Here is an 18,894-nt window from a genome sequence, read left to right as displayed (position 1 = left end):
TGAGCCACAAATTCAGTGCAAGCTTATCAATATTCCAGCTTCCTTTATTGTAGAAATTAATAAATTGATCCTAAAATTTATATGAAAATGCAAAGGATTCAGAATAACGAAAACAATCTGAAAACAGAATAAAAACAGAGAACTCACCCTTCCCAATTCTAAATGTACTACAAAGCTGCAGAAATCAAGAAACCATGGAACTAGCATTAGGATAGACATATATGTCAATGGAATAGAATTGAGTCCAGAAATAGAACTCTCACATTTACAGTCAAATGATTTTTCAAAAGGTGCCAAGACAACTCAAAAGAGAAACAATAGTATTTTCCACAGATGGTGCTGGGACAACTCAATGTTCACACAGAGAAGAAAGAAGTTGGACTTCTACTTTAGATCACACACAAAAAATAACTCAGAATGGATTACAGACCTAAATTTAAGAATTAAAACTATAAAACTCTTAGAAGAAAACTTAGGGGTAAATCTTCATGACTTTGGATTAGGCAATGGTTTCTTAGATATGACACCAAAAGCAAAAACAAACAAACAAACAAAAAAAGAAAGAAATTTGATTATGTAGAAATGTAAAACTATCTGCTACAAAATATACTAGCAAGAAAAGTCAACCCATAGAATGGGAAGATACATTTGCAAATTATATACATGTAATATATATCTGAAAAGGACTTGTATCTAGTAAAGACCTCTTTTTTCCCAGATTTGTTAATTGAAATATAGGTAGTTTACAATACTGTGTTAGTTTCCAGTGTAGAGCAAAGTGATCTGGTTATTTATATCTATATAGTATATATGTATATACATATGTGTGATTCAGTTTCCTTTTCAGATTCTTTTCCACTGTAGATAATTGTAAAGCATTCAGTATAGTTCCCTGTGTGATACAGTAGCTCCTGTTGTTTACCTATTTTATATACAGTAGTATGTATAAATTGGGCTTCCCTGGTGGCTCAGCTGGTAAAGAATCCTCCTGCAAGTAGGATACCTGGGTTCGATCCCTGGGTTGGGAAGATCCCCTGGAGAAGGGAAAGGCTACCCATGCCAGTATTCTGGCCTGGAGAATTCCATAGACACTGAACAGTGCATGGGGTTGCAGAGTTGGACACGATTGAGTGACTTTCACAGTAGGTATAAGTTAATCTCAAACTCCTATCTTACAAAGAACTCTTACAACTCAAGAGGGTTTCCCTGGTGGCTAAGTAGTAAAGAATCTGCCTGCGAATTCAGGAGACTCGGGTTTGATCCCTGGGTCAGGAAGATCCCCTGGAGAAGTAAATAGCAACTGACTCCAGTATTCTTTCCTGGGAAATACCTTGGACAGAGGAGCCTGGGCGCTACAGTCCACAGGGTCACCAAAGAGTCAGATGTGATTTAGTAACTAAACAAAAACAGTAACTTACAACTCAAAAATAAAAAAACCAACTCCTTTAAAGGATGGGTAAAGGGTTTGAATGGACCTTTCTCCAAAGAAGATACTCAAATGTCCAATACCACTCCAAACCCATTCGAATAGCCATAATAAAAAAAAACAATAACGAGTATTGGCTAAAAAGTAAAGAAATTAGAACTCTCCTACTAGTGGGAATGCAAAATGATACCTATACTTTTGAAAAGTCTAGCAGTTCTTGAAATGTTAAACACAGAGTTACTAACTGATCTAGCAATTCTACTCTTGGTATATATCCAGGATAAAGAAAAACATATATTCACACAAAAGCTGGGAAACAAATATTCATAGGAGCATTACTCATATAGCTAAAAAACAGAAATTACTGAAATGCCCATCAACATGTTTATCCATGATATGAATAATTAAAACTGGTATATCCATATAATGAAATATTATTTGGCAATGAAAAGGAATGAAATACTAATAATGCATGCCACAAGAATGAAGTACCACAAAAGCATTTTGCTAAGTGAAAAAACCCAGTTATAAAAGACTACACATAGGCAAATCTCTATAGACAAGTCTATAGAGACAAAAAGTAGATTAGTAGTTGACTGAGTGCTGAGGAAAGGGGAAAGAAAAAGGAATGATTGCAACTGGTTATAGGTTTCTTTGGGGTGATGAAAATATTCTCTACTTAAATTGTGGTAATGTTTACACAGCTCTGTGAATATACTAAAAACTAATTGTGTGCTTTTTTTTTTTTTTCGGTCACACTTCATGGCACGTGGGATCTTAGTTCCCAACCAGGGATGGAACCCATGCCGCCTACAGAGTCATAACCACCAAATGCCAGGGAAGCCCCTAATTATGTACTTTAAATAGCTTGATTTCACAGTATGTGAATTATATCGCCATAAAGATATAATGATACTACTTTAATGGCAAAAGCAAGAGGAACTAAAGAGCCTCTTGATGAGGGTAAGAGAGGAGAGTGAAAAAGTCAGCTTAAAACTCAATATTTTTAAGGGTAAATGGTGGAAGTAGTGACAGATTTCCTTTCTTAGGGCTCTAAAATCACTGCGGAGGTGACTGCAGCAATGAAATTAGAAGACAATTGCTTCTTGGCAGGAAAGCTAGGACAAACGTAAACAGTGTGCTAAAAAGTGAAGACATCACTCTGCTGACAAAGGTCCGTATAATCAAGCTATGGTCTTTCCAGTAGTCATGTATGGATGTGAGAGCTGGACCATAAAGAAGGCTGAGAACCAAAGAATTGATGCTTTTGAACTGTGGTCCTGGAGAAGACTGAGTCCCTTGGACAGCAAGGAGATCAAACCAGTCAATCTTAAAGGAACTCAACCCTGAATATTCATCGGAAGGACTGATTCTGAAGCTCCAATATTTTGGCCACTTGATGTGAACAGCTGACTCATTAGAAAAGACCTTGATGCTGAAAAAAATTGAAGGCAGAAGAGGGTGACAGAGGATGAGATGGTTGGATGTCATCATTGATTCAATGGACATAAATTTGGGCAAACTCCAAGAGATGGTGAAGGACAGGGAAGTCTGGCATGCTGCAATCCATGGGGTCACAAAGAGTCGGACATGACTTGGCGATTGAACAACAACAAAACTTTCTTTTAAGGTAATGTAGCTGGTTACCAAGCTCTTGCAACTTGTGGGGTTGGAACTCCAACTCTTGAGTAAAGAATGGACTCCTTTGGGCCTCCAAGGATAATATATCTTGAAACTAAGCTTCTAGTTAGATATGAACAGGGTTGTGGTCACTGGCAACAATTCCAGGTATGGATTTATGTATTATCAATTAAGGGAAAACTTTTAGGCTGTCAGTTACCTAGTTAGTTCCTGTGTTTGGCCAGATGCGGTATGTTTATTCCATGGACTGTCTGTGGGAACTCTTTGTGTCTTAGGGCCACACATTGCCCTCTGCTCTTGATTATATTTCCAGGTCAGTTGTTCCCACCATCAATTAGCATGTGTGCTCAAGGGAATGCAAACTGATTTCAGCATTATCTTAAACAAAACATAATCAGGAAGGTACGTATCCTGCCAAAAAAAATTACATAATGCATTCCAAGGCCAACTAAAAATTAATTTGGACCAACCATGCTGAGTATATGGATTTAGCAAAAGTTTAAATGGTTAATAGTTCTGGGTACTCTTGTACAATACAGATTTTTTTTTAACCTTAAATCTTTTTTTAGGAATCAGAAATTCTACAAGTTTAAATTTCACAGAAAAACAATAAACAAATGAAAGTCTCAAACATCTGTCTCGATACATGTATCAAGGTAGTATTTGCAGGTAGTATCTACCACCTGCAAAGCCTTATAAGCCAGATTCTGGCTTGAATACCTACTTGGTCCACAGCCTGGGACATCACCTGAGAGATCCACCCCAAACCACTGAGTCAGAATCTGCATTTCAGCAAAATCCCCAGGCAATTTGTGGTCACATTAAAATTTGAGACGCTTTGATCTCATAATTCATGAAGCTCAATGTGGAATAGCGTCAGGAAAACTGGTCAGTGGGTCACTATTAGTAATCTCAATTAAGACAACATCTAAGAAGAGATTGTAGCAACCTCAAAATGCCCCTATTTGACTCAATGTGGTAGAAGCTGCAAAGTCTCTGTTTCTGTAACTCTGTTTCATGTAAATGTTTTTCTCATATGAAACACAGGAAAGGAGGCTATGGTGACTGCTTTTACTGAAACACTGCGGGTTGGTGGGGTGTGGGGTGGGGAGGGGGTCGGGGGGAGTGTGGAGCCGAGAGGAGCTGTTCCTAAGGAAAGCCTGCCAGTTCTAGTTGTCCACAGCTCTTCCTCTAGGCTTTGCCCTTCTGGCCCCAGAACCACACCCTGTGGGCGCCCAGTATGAATACTTAGACTTCAAGCAGCAGGTGCTTAAGTGTCATAAGTGTAGGAGGGTTCCTGGGTGAAAGAGGAAAGCCTCACTCTCTCGAGTTCACGTATCAGTATGGAAAAGAGCAATTCAAACCTGAAAGCACCACTCTGTTTTCCCTTTCCCGGTGCATATGTGTGCTAAGTCATTTCAGTCGTGTCCAACTCTTGGCAACACTGTGGACTGTAGGGTGCGAGGCTCCTCTGTCCATGGGCTATTCCAAGCAAGAATACTGGAGCGGGTTGCCATTTCCTCCTCTAAGGGATCTTCCTGGCCCAGGGATTGAACCTGGGTCTCTTACATGTCCTGCTTGGCTGGCGGGTTCTTTACCACTAGCGCCCCTTTCCTCTCCTCAGGTAGGTGCAACTCAACCATAGCCTTTTATCTTCCTTGCGTGCTTGCTAAGTTGCTTCAGTTATCTCCAACTCTTTGGGATCCAATGGACAGTAGCCCACCAGGCTCCTCTGTCCATGGGATTCTCCAGGTAAGAATACTGGAATGGATTGCCATTTCCTCCTCTAGGGGATCTTCTGACCCAGGGATTGAACCCTTGTCTTTTTTATCTCCTGCATTGGCTTGCGGGTTCTTTACAAATAGCACCACCTGGGAAGCCTTATCGTCCTTAAAGAGCTCCAACTCTTCTAAACTTGTAGGCTTTGAGTAAGTAGTAACACACTTACTGCACCTTCTCCCCACATTTCCACTTCCTTCAAAGGAAGTTTAGAATGCCAAGTAATCAGGCGGTGTTCCGAAGTGAATGAGTGGTGTCAATTGCTATGGTCAGGATGGGGGAAAGGATTCAAGAGTCTCCCAGAGATGACATTTAAAATGCTGATTCCTGGGTTCTATTCTGATTCAGGGGTCTGGGCTTAGAACCAAAAATCTGCCTTTTTAACAAGTGCCCCCAAGTGATTCTGATGTAGGAGGTCCAGGCCTACACTTGAATAAACAGTGATATAATTAGTTTGGGCTTCCCAGGTGGCACTAGTGGTAAAGGATCTGCCTGCCAAAGCAGGAGACACCAGAGACTGGGGTTCGAATACTGTGTCAGGAAGATTCCCCAGTGTGGGAAATGGCAACCTGCTCCAGTATTCTTGCTTGGAAAATTCCATGGTCAGAGAAGCCTGGTGGGCTACAGCCTACAGGGCTGCAGAGAGTTGAAAGGAGTTGCGTGACTGACTAAGCACACATACATGATTGGTTTGAGAACAGCAATATCACCTTTACAAATAAATTACCTATTCTAAAGCATCTGTTTGGTTGTTTCAACTGATGTTGTCAACTTCCTGTTTGGTTTCCATTCAGCAGATACTGAGCAACTATTGTTTGCAGAGAATTGTTTCAATACTAGCTGCTGCTTTCCTGTGTGATTGGACTAGATGGAAGAGATGGGGAGAGAAGGGTATGATCACATCAGAGAACTATTTCTCAACTTCCTAGAAAAATGACAAACTCACCTTTTCATGATTTGTGAAACAGATTAACCTAAAAGACTGTCATAGTTTACTAACCTTTTGGGCACCAGAATACCAGAGATGTCATGGTCTTGCTTGCAAGGTCAGTTCTGTAACAAAACTGCTGCTGCTGCTGCTAAGTCGCTTCAGTGTGTCCGACTCTGTGTGACCCCATAGATGGCAGCCCACCAGGCTCCCCCGTCCCTGGGATTCTCCAGGCAAGAACACTGGAGTGGGTTGCCATTTCCTTCTCCAATGCATGAAAGTGAAAAGTGAAAGTGAAGTCGCTCAGTCGTGTCCGACTCTTAGCGACACCAAGCTCCTTCGTCCATGGGATTCTCCAGGCAAGAGTACTGGAGTGGGGTGCCATTGCCTTCTCCGGATGTAACAAAACAGCTATGGTTCAAACCCTACTTTCTCCACTTACATGATACGACCATAGACAAGTGACTTTTCTGTGACTCAGCTTCTTCATCTGTAAAGATTATAGAACCTACTTCATTGAGTTAACGTTTGACAATTCAATTAAACACTGAAATATCTAATTGATGCAGAGGACTTCGAGAATCTATACGTACTGAAAATGTATTCTGTTTTTAGGTTAAGGCCACAAAACCGCTGTGAGAACACTGAGAAATGCTTCCGGAGGGTGATTTGGAATTCCAGGTGAAGAAAGTGCAGTTAAACTTTATGTTTCACACAAACAGTTCAGATGAATTATTCTAACTTAAGTGATCTGGGGTTTTTGTTTTGTAAAGTTCCCTAATGCTTGGCTTCTTTGGGAGTTTGTCCCTGGGATGCTACACTCTGCCGCTAAAATCCCCCTCCGAAGCCCCAGCTCACAGTCTCAGGCAGGTGCCCCGCGGGAGCCGGACCAGGACTAGAGCGGCCACGGGAGGTGGACGCGGAGCCCAGCCCCCCAGTGGAAACGCTGGGTGAGGACCGGGGTCCCGCAGTCCCGGGGCCGCCTCCCCACAAGGATGCCGGCGGGCGCGGGGAGCGTGCGCGGCCACGTGACGGCCGCTATAAGAGCGCTCCAGGCGGACGCTCGGCTCCCGCCGCGCCTCCTCGCCGGCCGCGCTCGCTCCCCGCGCCCGGCGTCTCCGAGTCACGAACTTGCGGCTGCGGCTGTGGCGACCGCCCGCGCCCCCGGCTGCACCATGACAGGTACGCGCCGCCCGCCACTGCCGCAGCGCTTCTCCCCCCGCCCCCGGCCCTCCGCCCCGGGGGAGCTCCCGACAGGACGAAGACCGCCGCGAAGTTGCAGGCTGGCAGCAGCCGGGCATGTCGCTTCCTGCGTCAGCGGCTGCCCCGCCGCCCCGGGGGCCCGAGCTGCCGTCCCGACCCGGAGCGCAGCCGAGGGGCCCCCGCCGGCAGCGCCTGGGCCCTCCGCCGAAGCCCCCGTTCCTGCTTCCGTCTCCTTGCCCTTCCTCCTGCGCGCACCGTGAAGGGCGGGCGGGCGGGCGGAGCAGCTGCGGCGGGTTGCGTAGGGGCGGGGAGCCGGCTCCTCGGGGGCGCCCGGCCCGAAGCCCGGAGAGCGGCGGGGTCGCGGGGCGCCGCCTCCACAGCCCGCGGGTTGGAACCTCTGGAAAGGGGCGGCCGCGAGACGGGCACGCCGGCGGCCCCGGCCCGGCTCCTCGGCCGTCAGTCCCGGCGCTGGCCGCCTCGCCGAGCCTATTTTTAGGCCTTTGGGGCTGGGTTGCGGGAAGCCGGAGCCCGGCGAGCGCCCCCGGGGAGCGGGACCCGCGCGGTGGGAAGACGCCGGCCCACTTGTTGCAGGGTGTCCGGGCCGCTCGGCGAGTCTGCCCCCGAGGACCGCAGACCGTGCTGTTGAGTCTAATAGTGGGGTTATTACAGCCACTGAACTGCGGAAAGATTGCAGAAGTCATCCGGAGCTCGGCCATCTCTGGGAGGTTTTAGCCTTCTCCCCAGCTGTCATTGGTCTTTCCTTTGCTAGGTTTGCCTTGCAAACCTCAGTTCCTAAGGTTGTCCTGCCTCCCTCTTCCTTTGGGAAATCATCCATAGCCTTGCTTCCTGAAAGCCTTGAATCCTACTTACCTGTAAACTTTTCTCTTTGATCCCCCGGTGTGTGTATGTGTGCTAAGTGGCTTCAGGCATGTCCTGCTCTTTGGGACCCCATAGACTGTAGCCCCTCTTGTCCAGGGATTCTCCAGGCAAGAATACTGGGGTGGGTTGCCATGCCCTCCTCCATGGTCCTGGAATCAGGACCATCTTTGAGTTGAAACATCATTCATCATGCCCCAGGTTAAGCGCCCTTGTGGTGGGCTGACTATCTTATGACGGGTTGAAGAAAGGATAACAGGCAGAGGTTGATGGGTATGTCAAGGGATGGGGGCCCTGTTCCGAGCTTTCCTAGAAGCAGATGACCCTGGGGAAGGGCGGGGTGCAGGTAGAAACTCTAGACCTTCTACTGCTTAACAGAGAATCCAAGGCTATGTGTGAAGGTTGCCCTCAAATCTGCGGATGGGGACTGGGCTGGCTCACTGGACAGCCTACAATCTCCTCTTCTCACTGGAATTTGCCTCCAGGCTCTACTGGAAAATGGGCAAAGGGAGGAAGAGCAAACCTAAGACAGAATCAGAGTGACTTCGTTACAGTGTCCCAACTGCCTAGTTGGGCAACAGTGACCCACGTGGCCCCAGCAGCACTGGATCCTTTGTGTTTAGATACCCACCAACCTGTTTTAACGTTAAAATCCCTTTCGAGAGGGAATGTGTCCCAGAAACATCCTGGGAAGGACTAAAGAAATCCTAAAGGCTTGGCTGGTGGCCTTGGAAGGGTAGGGCTTGTTCAGGAGGGAGAATAATTCATGTATTTGCAACTAAGTGATTATTGGAGATTGATATTTGAATGTGTGGGTGTGTGTGAGAGAGAGGGGATTCCCTGGTGGCCAGGTGGTAAAGAATCCACCTGCCAAGCAGATGTGAGTTTGATCCCTGGGTCAGGACAGTCCCTGGAGGAGAAAATGGCAACCCACTCCAGTGTTGTTGCCTAAAAAATTCCATGAACAGGGGAGCCTGGCGGGCTACAGTCCAGGGGGTCACAAAGAGTCAGACAGGACTGAGCGACTGAGAACAAGCATGAGTGTGAAAGAGAGGGTTGGGGGGCCCCAGGGTACTGGGTAGGATGTAGTGCTTGCTTCTCCAAGGAAAAGGAGGCGGGTTTGCTAGAGCTTGTGAGGTAGTCCCTAAATCCATTCAACAGTGATGGGCCACTATTTAGATGGAAGCATCAAGGAGGGAAGGCTTCTTTGGGGAAGTGATGTTTAAGAGAGACTCAAAGTGACTCTGGAGAGGTGGTTGGGTGACTGTGGAGTCTTTGCTCCAGGTTGAGGAAAGAGTTGAAAAAGCCTGAGGCTTGGCACACGTGAGCACCAGGATGAAGAATATGGGCTCTGCTTCAGATGCTCTCAGTTGAGGTTGTTGGCTGGGTTTGTTCTTGACTGAGAATACTGTCTATGATACCTTGTAGGACAAACAGAAAATACACTTCTTGATCTCTTCTCTGCTACCTGGTAATTGCCCTCTGTGTGTTAAGCTACTGTGTAGTCTGAGAATTTTAGCATGTCTGGACTCTAAATTAGATTTAATTTTTATAGCCTCTTGAAGGTTGCCAATGATCTCCTGCTAAAGAATAGTATTGAGACACTCTTAAAGTGGGCACTGGGTTCTCTCTCCCACCCTCCATCCCCCAAGAGGCTGTTCCTTTATTAATCGAGCAGGTTGATCACAGAGGAGTTGATTTTGCCCAATTATTGGTTGACCAGGGTCCTGGGGTCATGTTTTCTAGTTAGAATGATGTAATGAATACCTTCTGTTTTCCTTGTTTTAAGATCAGGCCTTTGTGACACTGACCACAAATGATTCTTACGCCAAAGGAGCCCTGGTCCTGGGCTTGTCTCTGAAACAGCACAGGACCACCAGGAGGCTGGTCGTGCTCATCACCCCACAGGTCTCGGACTCCATGAGGTGAGGACCTTGCTGCCGGGCCATTGGTTGGGCTCTGACATCCCCTCCCCTGTTTCTGGCATCAGTGGACCTTAAGGCCACACCCTTTCCAGAGGTTGAGTGCTGGTGGAGAACGATGAGAGCTGCTGAGTGAAGGATTCCTGGGTCTGAAACCTCTTCCTGGCTCTTGGAAGATGTTCCACACAAGCTCCATCTGGGAGGTGGAGTTCTGGCCCTTGTGCTTACTGATCCCAACCAGGAGTTGGGCTGTCTCGTAGGCAGGTCCTCTCTGGGTGATCCAAGTGAGTGATTCAGTCCAGCCGTTCCCTCTGTGTCCTCCTCCTTCACCTGCATACCTTTCCTCCAAAGGGAACAGGGGCTATTGTTCCTGTTTCCAGCCAAGCAAACCTCCCTTGCCTTTGAAAGAAAGTAGCAGTTCTTGCCTGGAGAATCCCAGGGACCTGGTGGGCTGCCGTCTATGGGGTCGCACAGTCGGACACGACTGAAGTGACTTAGCAGCAGCAGCAGCAGCAGTTTTCTCCACCACATCTGACTACATCTGACCTAATGATCTTTATTTACAATTCAGCAGACTAGATATTTTCCAAAGGGCTCTCTGAATTAGGGGTCCTGCTAGGAGAGACCCTGAGGGGCACAAGCTGCTTGTTGATTGGGTTAGTTCATGTTACTTTTTTGGAATTAAATTTTGAAGTATCTGAATCAACTGCCTAGATCCTCATACTAACTTATTTAAGAGTGTCTTGCCACACTAGCACCTCTGTATTGCGTTTATTTTTGCATTCATTTATCCCTTTTAGCAGTTGAAAATGCCCCTTTTGTGACTCTTTTCAAAAAATATAAGCACATCCCAAGGACCCCTGAGAAAGAGGCATTTATATATGCATATGTATATCTCACACACTAACAATCTTGTTCCTAAAGGATAATTTAGGAAAACCAAATTACCCCCAAACTGTCTCCTATGTGTATGTCCTAATCTGTAATCACTTTAGTGAGGATACTGTAAGAAAGTGGGTGTAGTCTTAGAAATCAAGAAACTAAGCCCCCTTTCCTGTGGTAAGGGGTACACCAACCATTTCTTTCAAAGAAATCAAGTTTACAGTGTGAACTGGAACATATTTTTGTACAGCTTTGGAGATTACTAGCACAATACCAGTTTTGTTCACCATGCTTGATATTGTTATAAACTTTCAGTGATGATCTGTCTTTATCCTGTGTTTTTTCTTGTGCTGAGTTTAGTGTCTCACCTAAGAAGTACACCCCGACTTCTCTCACCTCTGGCTTGCTTTCTAAAGGAAGTCTTTAGTTAATTTTGGGCAGAGATAAGTGTTGTACCTCACAAACCAAAGTGAGTCTCTCATGCCAGGGGTGCTAAGCATATAATAAATGCTGGTTATATTCGATGCAAAAGAATGGAAACCGAGTAATTGAGTCACTCAACTTCTTTTACAACACACAGTTTCAGGCAGTTGTCAACTGCTTTAGCAGAAATTATTAGTTATAGGCGTCAGTGCAGATATTGTATGCCTTAACTCAGCATCACTTGGAAAAGTATTCAGTGGTCAGCAAAGAGCAGTTCTAATAAAATATTATCGTTAAAGACATCGGCTGTTGAAAAGACGTCTGACCAAACATCAGTTACATTTTTACAGGCTGTTTCACAATTTGACTGGTAGTCAGTGGTACAATAAAACATACGGAACTTCTTCTATGATAGTGTTTAAGACAAGTAGTTCATCCTCACCATAAGTCTTGGCAGTTTAGTAAAGTTAACTGCACATGCAAATTAAAAGTTTGTGCTGAAGTCAGAACATACTTAAGAGACTAACATACCAAAGTAATAGATTGCTGTAGTTGTCGATAGGCTAATAAGAATGCAGTCTTATGTTGTATGAGTCACTTGTTCTGAAGAGATGCTAAGAGCTGTTTTCTGGATTTTATTTTGACAGGAAAGCTCTAGAGACAGTCTTCGATGAAGTCATTATGGTAGATGTCCTGGACAGCGGTGATTCAGCACATCTAACCTTAATGAAGAGGCCTGAGTTGGGTGTCACGTTGACTAAACTCCACTGCTGGTCACTTACACAGTACTCAAAATGTGTATTCATGGATGCAGATACTCTGGTGAGTATGACTTTGATGGCTGGAGAGATGGATATAGTAACTGAAACCGGTTAGGCATGTGAAGAATGCTGTCAGGACTTGACAGTAAAGTTCAGATAAAACTGCTGTTGTGAAAAGTGTCAGGTGTTGAAGGAGAGTAGGAGCAGTCTGCCTCACAGGTGTCATCTGAAGAGTTAAAGACCAGCAACAGATTGCATCTTGTGTGTTGGAGAACTTAGGAAGGGTTATGCTATAGAAGAACAGTTCTGAAATGCTTTCCCTTCTCCCCACCCCCTTACCCTTGAATCAGGTCCTAGCCAATATTGACGATCTTTTTGAGAGAGAAGAATTGTCGGCGGCACCAGACCCAGGGTGGCCTGACTGCTTCAATTCTGGAGTCTTTGTTTATCAGCCTTCAGTTGAAACATACAATCAGCTGTTGCATCTTGCTTCCGAGCAAGGTAGTTTTGATGGTACGTATCTGTTTTCCTTGTATCAGATAAGCTGTGAATAACTTCTAGGGGCTGCTGTTCTCAGGGAATTGCTACGTTCCTTGTGTCTACAAGATAGTGATACATGTGATAAAGTGTTTTAAGTCGTGTTGTTCTGGGAAATAGTGTGTTTTGTGTGTGTGTATGCATCTTTTTCCTATAGGTACCTAGGTTGTTTTACAGACTTGCCATTCATTGATCTTCCTGTGCCTAAATTGGAGTATGATTAAAGCAACCATGATTATTCAGGAATTCAAAAGATCACTAAACAGATAAAAGAGTTTAACAGCTGTCTTAAGCCTGAGTAAACTGAAGTGCAAGAACAGGAGGACCCAGAATTGTTTCTGTGGAAATTTGAGGAATAAATTTAGGGTCTCATTCTCAGAACACAGGCTCTGTGAGTAATCTTTGTCTCCAAATTTTCACTGTCTATAAGGCAGTGCATCAGATAGAGTGCTATCTGCAAAGCTAAAGCATAGAACCTTGGCAGTCACCATCCATTTTCCGTAAGGCGTATGTGTATCTATCTATAGCTGTCAATATATGTTTATATAGAAAGGTTATGACTGTGATTTAGGGCTTCAGATCCTTTGGAGAATTTTGGTTAAATTAATTAGTTAGGTATACTTCTGTTTTGGCACCCCACTCCAGTACTCTTGCCTGGCAAATCCCATGGACGGAGGAGCCTGGTGGGCTGAAATTCATGGGGTCGCTTTTCACTTTCATGCATTGGAGAAGGCAATGGCAACCCACTCCAGTGTTCTTGCCTGGAGAATCCCAGGGACAGGGGAGCCTGGTGGGCTGCTGTCTCTGGGGTCGCACAGAGTCGGACACTACTGAAGTGACTTAGCAGCAGCAGCTTCTATTTTAGGCCAGTCTCTAAAATAATAAATAATAAGTCACTTTTGTTTTTAACAGCACAAACCACAAAACTAGCAGTTAGTATGCAAAACAGCTTTTTTGAAAATAAATGTTGATGGATCCTTTGAATTAAGAAAAGACCCAGTTGTATCTAGGAAGAAGGATTTGTAGAAGGAGACCCCCCTCTCAGCAGTGACTCTCTGTCAGATACTTGACACTGTGGCAGAAGCCAGGGCCAGGAACATGGGGGTAGGCCAGAGCCCTGAGCAGACCCCAGGCCCTACTTTCCACTCCAAGAGCAGGTATGAGATTTGCAGTGAGTAGATCTTTTGACACCAGCAGGAATGACCATCCTCAACTGACATAAAGTTCAGCCCTGGATGCAGATATGGGGATTCATCTCCATTAACTAGTTGTAAAGTTAAAAATCACAATTTCAGATTTAAAGTTTTTGAATTAAAAGTACATCTAGACGTCCATGGGATTGCTGAAATTAAGAAATTGGAATTTAAGACATTTTTGTGTGTATTAGTCACTCAGTCATGTCCAACTCTTTGTGACCCCAGGAACCTTACCCTGCCAGGCTCCTCTTTCTATGGAATTCTCCAAGCAAGAACACTGGAATGGGTAGCCATTCCTTTTTTTCAGAGGATCTTCCTGATCCGGGGATTGAACCCAGGTCTCCTGCATTGCAGTCAGATTCTTTACCTTCCCCACCAGGGAAGCCCAAAACAGTTTTAGCTAAATATAAAATTGAAATTGGGTTTTTGTTGTTGCTGTTCACAGAAATTGAATTCTGTTTAGTCATTTGAGGATTTGAAACAGCAGCTATTTGAAATGTCATTGAAAAGGAAGGAGAAATTTAAGTCTCAATCTTGTTTCACTCTTTGACTAGTTTATATTCTGTACCAGTAGTGCTAAACCTGGGGTGATTTGGCCCCACCCCCTGGGGACTTTTGGCAATGTCTAGAGACATTTTTAGCTGTCACAAGTGAATGGGAAGACAGGACTGGCATCTAGTGAGTAGAAGCCAGGGATGCTGCTAAACATCCTCCAACGCACGCCCCCACACCAAAGAATCATAGGCTCAAGAGGTCAGTAGCGCCAAGGTTGAGAAATTCTGCTCAGTGCCAAGTCATTATGTGCCCTTAAAACAGTGAGCAAAAGTATCTGAGCCGTAATAAGTGGAAGCCTCCGACAGGAAGTGCATTCTTACTTTAAGCAACCTTAAGTGAGAAATAATGCGCTGAGTGCTCACTGTGGTTATGGCCAAATGTAACTTCTTCACTTCACTGACTTATTTTGTAGCTCCTGCTATTTTCCTTTCATATAAGGAATGAAAGTTATATTGGCATTTGAGTTCAAAACATGTATTTCTCTTGCTCACACAAAAATAGTTACCTTTGCACAGAAGGAAGATAAGAGTATTTTTAGCAGAAGTCCACTGTTTGTTTTAACTTTTGCGTCAGATTGTGGCTTTCTTCACCTCCTCTCATTAAATTTAAAGGAAGTAGCATAATCCTGCCAGAAATTTCATATAAATTATCAGATCTAGTGAGTGAGTCGCATGCTACTGTAGATCTAGCTGCCTAAAATGCACACAATTATAATTGCGTAAAGAGAATCCACTTTCTAATTTTGAAGAATACTAGATTCTGTTGTCGCAAGATGAAAGTTTGGATGCCAGTGTGCCGTGATAAATTACTGGGTTACAATTTCAGAATATAAAACGGTTTAATTAGCTGGTAGAAACCAACCTGGATCATGCATTTTTTTCTGGAACCAAGAGGTACTAAAGGAATTGATGGTCCCTTGTTAAGAAGCAAGAACGTGTAAAGAGGACTCAACTAGAAAGCACTTTCTGCTCTTTCAGCTAGAATCTGAAACCGCAGGCGATTCTCTGTGCCTGGGAGCACATTCATTATTCAGCAGCAGGGTTTCCAGGAGCTGGCCTTTCTGGAGGGTGCTCCATTTACTGGCTCGTTGGTGGCAAAGGATTTGAATTTTTTCTGTGACTTGTAGAAATACCTAGTTGAAAAAGTTGAAAATTCAACTATGTAGATAGGAGCTTATGGTTATTCTTTTTTTAAATGTTATTTATTTATTTATATTTTTGACTGTGTTAGGTCTTCACTGCTGCATGGGCTTTCCTCTAGTTGTGAAGAGAAGGGGCTACTCTCTGGTTGTCGTGAGAGGACTTCTCATTGCGGTGGGTTGCAGTGGCTTTTCCTGTTACCGAGCACAAGCTTCAGTAGTTATGGTCCCTCGGCTCGTGGTTTCTGGGCTTAGTTGAACCAAGGAACTGACGTCAAACTCTCAATGCAGACGTCACGCCACAGGCTCTGAGATGAGCACTTTCAGGCATTTCCTTTCACTTTACCATACATTTTTTAATACCCACAGATATCTCCCCCTACCCCCAGCCCCCAGGTGTACTGAACAGGGGTCTTCAGTCCTAGCATTTTTAGACTGGTATTAAAGAAAACCTGTTTGCAGATAACTATAGCTCTGTCTGAATGTCTTGCAAGTTCTGCTTAATCTCCTCATACGTTCAACAAAAATTGATGGGGCCCGATGTCCACTGACAAGCCACGTGGGCTGCTGATGGCTGAGTATTTGCAGCTGCTTCTGCAGCCCTTCTCATGTGAAAGAATGTGGCTGTCAAGGCTTCTAATCACCAGTCCTCTAATCACACTGAATCACCAGTCCTCTAATCACACCGCACCCTTGCCTCTGACCAAGAGGATATTCCTAAAATGGCAAATCATGCTAGGGACCTTGACATCTTTTTTCTTCCCTAATATCTATAGAGTGTTAGAAATTTCGAACTAGTGACTTCATACCTAACTCATGGCTGGTGTTTAATTTCCCACAATGAAGTGTCTAACTTCCTATGCTGTTAATATTTGTGGACTGTCTTGCCCTTACTTCATAACCAACATTACATGTTTTCTGAAGAGTTGTACAGTAACTGTTGCAAAACACATATACAGTAACATTTTATAGACTCTGACAAGATAAGGTCAACTTCAGGACTTAACAGTGAGAAGGAAAAGAGGTGATGATTTTGTAGATACTAGTCAGCGGTTTTATCTCCACACATGAGAGTACAGTAAGGCTGATTCACTTGACTCTTCATTTGATTAAATTAATCTGGATGCAAGTTGAGATTTTTATTTCCTTTTCTCCCATGACTCCAGAGTATCCTAAATTAAGGATGCCTATACAGTTGAAATCATTGTATGGCATCACTGACTTGATGGACATTAGTTTGAGTAAGCTCCGGGAGTTGGTGATGGACAGAGAATCCTGGTGTGCTGCAGTCCATGGGGTCGCAAAGAGTTAGACACAACTGAGCAACTGAACTGAACTGATACAGTCGAAAAGTTTAGTGCTTGACAGTTGCTGTATATTAAATTTTGTGTCCATGTGTTACCTTCAAAAACCTAAGTGAAAAATTAGAATTGATATTTTCCAATTTCAAGTACCCATCTTTAAAAAAAAAGTGGAATTCATTAGTGTAATCTAAATATCCTAAACTTTTTTTGAAGTCATGAAATTTTGGTCTGTAGTTGAATTTAAAAAAAAAAAAAAGAACAGAGTAAATTGGTGTAGAATGTTAGGTATGGTTTTCCTTCAGCAGAATCTAAAATCTGCTGTGAGGTCATTAAACTGTGTGTTCCCTATTCTGATTTTAAGGGGTCACTGAGACCCTTAAACTGAATTTTTTTCTGTGCTTGGAAATGTAAACTGGGAGAGTACAACGAAGTTTTTAAATAATTTTAAAAGAGTTGGTTCTAAATTCTAAATTTTAAAGTGTAAAAGTGACCCCAGTGCTACCTTCTCTAACCTTTGCGATTAGTTTGGATTCAAACTGTCCAAAAAAGTAGTGAAGGAGAGAGGTATTCCCAGATAGTACTTGTCTTGTTCAAACCAGAGATGCTCAGAAATTCAGATGTGCCTCACCTGGTCCCCTGACTTGAAAGGTTCCACTTTGACAGGTGCTCATGGTAGGCTTTCCCCAGTTGCCCACAGACTAGGCTACTTGTGGCTATATAGGCCTTAAGCTGTGTTGTCAGTTGCTTTGAAAATTACTCTGTTCTCTTGTGTTTATATCATTCAGTAAGTAAATTTTAATTGATAGTTTGGGTAGTATCTTGAATAAAGATGAAAAGCAAAAGTCATATCATGTAGCAAAATAAATGAGTACACACAATTTTTAAGAGCTATTTTTATCTCACTGTACCTACCCATTAGTATTTTTTTTTTAACTTAGCCATCTGTTTCTAGCCTCGTAACCAGCAGAGATCATGAACTCTTGAGAAATAGAGATGGAAGGAAGAACTAACGTGTTCATGTGTACAGGCTCTTAGGGGAGTCATTTTACTTCTTCATTTATTCCTTAACAGTTTTGTGAAGTAGTCATTTATTTATTCATTAGTATATTAATTCAATAGATATTTATTGAAGGCCTGCTGTATGGCTGTACTGGGCACCGGCATCGATACAGTTTGGACAGCCTCTTGCCAGACAGTCTGGCAAGGTCTGAAGCAGACAGTCTTTCTTGAAGCTATGACTGGGTTGTATGAGTGTAGTTTTATGTCTTCTCTTCCAGTGGATCACCACATGCTGCAACATTCATGAAAATATATCCTGGGAATGGTACAGGATGGAGGAAAATATTATACTGGCTTTATTACAGATTAATTACTTAAAATTCATTGCCCTGACTAGAGAAAGCAGTTGATATATTCCTCATTTTAGAGATGAGGACACTTAAGTCTTCTATCTCTGCAGCTACTGTTTCTCCCCTCTAAACCACAATGTCTAGAAATATTTTGTCTTTTTATTGTTAAAATAGTGGATGTGTTTTATTTGATGAATGAGATATGGTTGATTTATAATATATATGTTTCAGGTGTACAGCATAGTGATTCACCATTTTTAAAGGTTACACTCCTCTCATAGTTACTACAAAATATTGGCCATATCACTTGTGCTGGACAGTCTATCCATGTAGCTTATTTTATACATAGCAGTCGGTACCTCTTAACCCCCTGACCCCTATCTTGTCCCCACTTTCCTTTCCCCACTGGCAACCGTTAGTTTTCTGTGTCTGTAAGTTACTTTGTCTTTTTTAATCAGCAGCACAGTTGATAGTCTCAAATTGTTTTGTGGGTTTAGAAGTATTTTTGCAAACGATTAATTTTGTCTTTGTTTTTGTAATCCATTCCTATAGTATTGAAAAAAAATCATTTGAGCTCCTCATCTGGGGAAGATACGAAGTTTAAGGGCTAGGAATAGATAAGTAAATAATACAGTTTTTTTTTTTAATCCCTACCTGTATAAACCTTGTACACTGTACATTTTATGAGACCTTACATTTAACACCTAATTACACAATTATGTAATCATGAATCTGATAAATTCAGAGTGCTAAAAGAATCTAGACTTAGGAGGAGCTGCCTTAAATTGAGAAAGTGAAATTTAAACCACAAATAAGTGTTCCCTTGCATCTGTGTAATTATTTAATAGCTTGATTATTTAAAATATTTTTTAAAGTGAGAAACAAAAGCTGAACATGAAATGGTAAAATAAATCAATCATTCTTGGTTTAAATGGATTGAGGCCAGCGAGATGCAGTGATGCTAAGACCAGGGC

The 18,894-nt window shown here is 43.3% G+C and overlaps 1 protein-coding gene across 1 annotated transcript in view; it reads left to right on the top strand.

Moving 5' to 3' along the window:
• The first annotated feature begins 6,754 nt into the window (after nt 1-6,754).
• Nucleotides 6,755-18,894, top strand: part of GYG1 (glycogenin 1) — a 39,990-nt gene continuing 27,850 nt past the window's right edge. The window contains exons 1-4 of the mRNA XM_055569395.1: nt 6,755-6,956; nt 9,643-9,778; nt 11,728-11,902; nt 12,192-12,354. Coding sequence (XP_055425370.1) covers nt 6,770-6,956; nt 9,643-9,778; nt 11,728-11,902; nt 12,192-12,354 — 661 coding nt within the window. The 5' untranslated portion in view covers nt 6,755-6,769. The remainder of the gene's footprint in view (nt 6,957-9,642; nt 9,779-11,727; nt 11,903-12,191; nt 12,355-18,894) is intronic.

This window comes from Bubalus kerabau, chromosome 2, assembly GCF_029407905.1.
Source record: "Bubalus kerabau isolate K-KA32 ecotype Philippines breed swamp buffalo chromosome 2, PCC_UOA_SB_1v2, whole genome shotgun sequence".
Classification (NCBI taxonomy): domain Eukaryota; kingdom Metazoa; phylum Chordata; class Mammalia; order Artiodactyla; family Bovidae; genus Bubalus; species Bubalus kerabau.
This window is presented reverse-complemented; position numbering and strand designations above follow the sequence as displayed.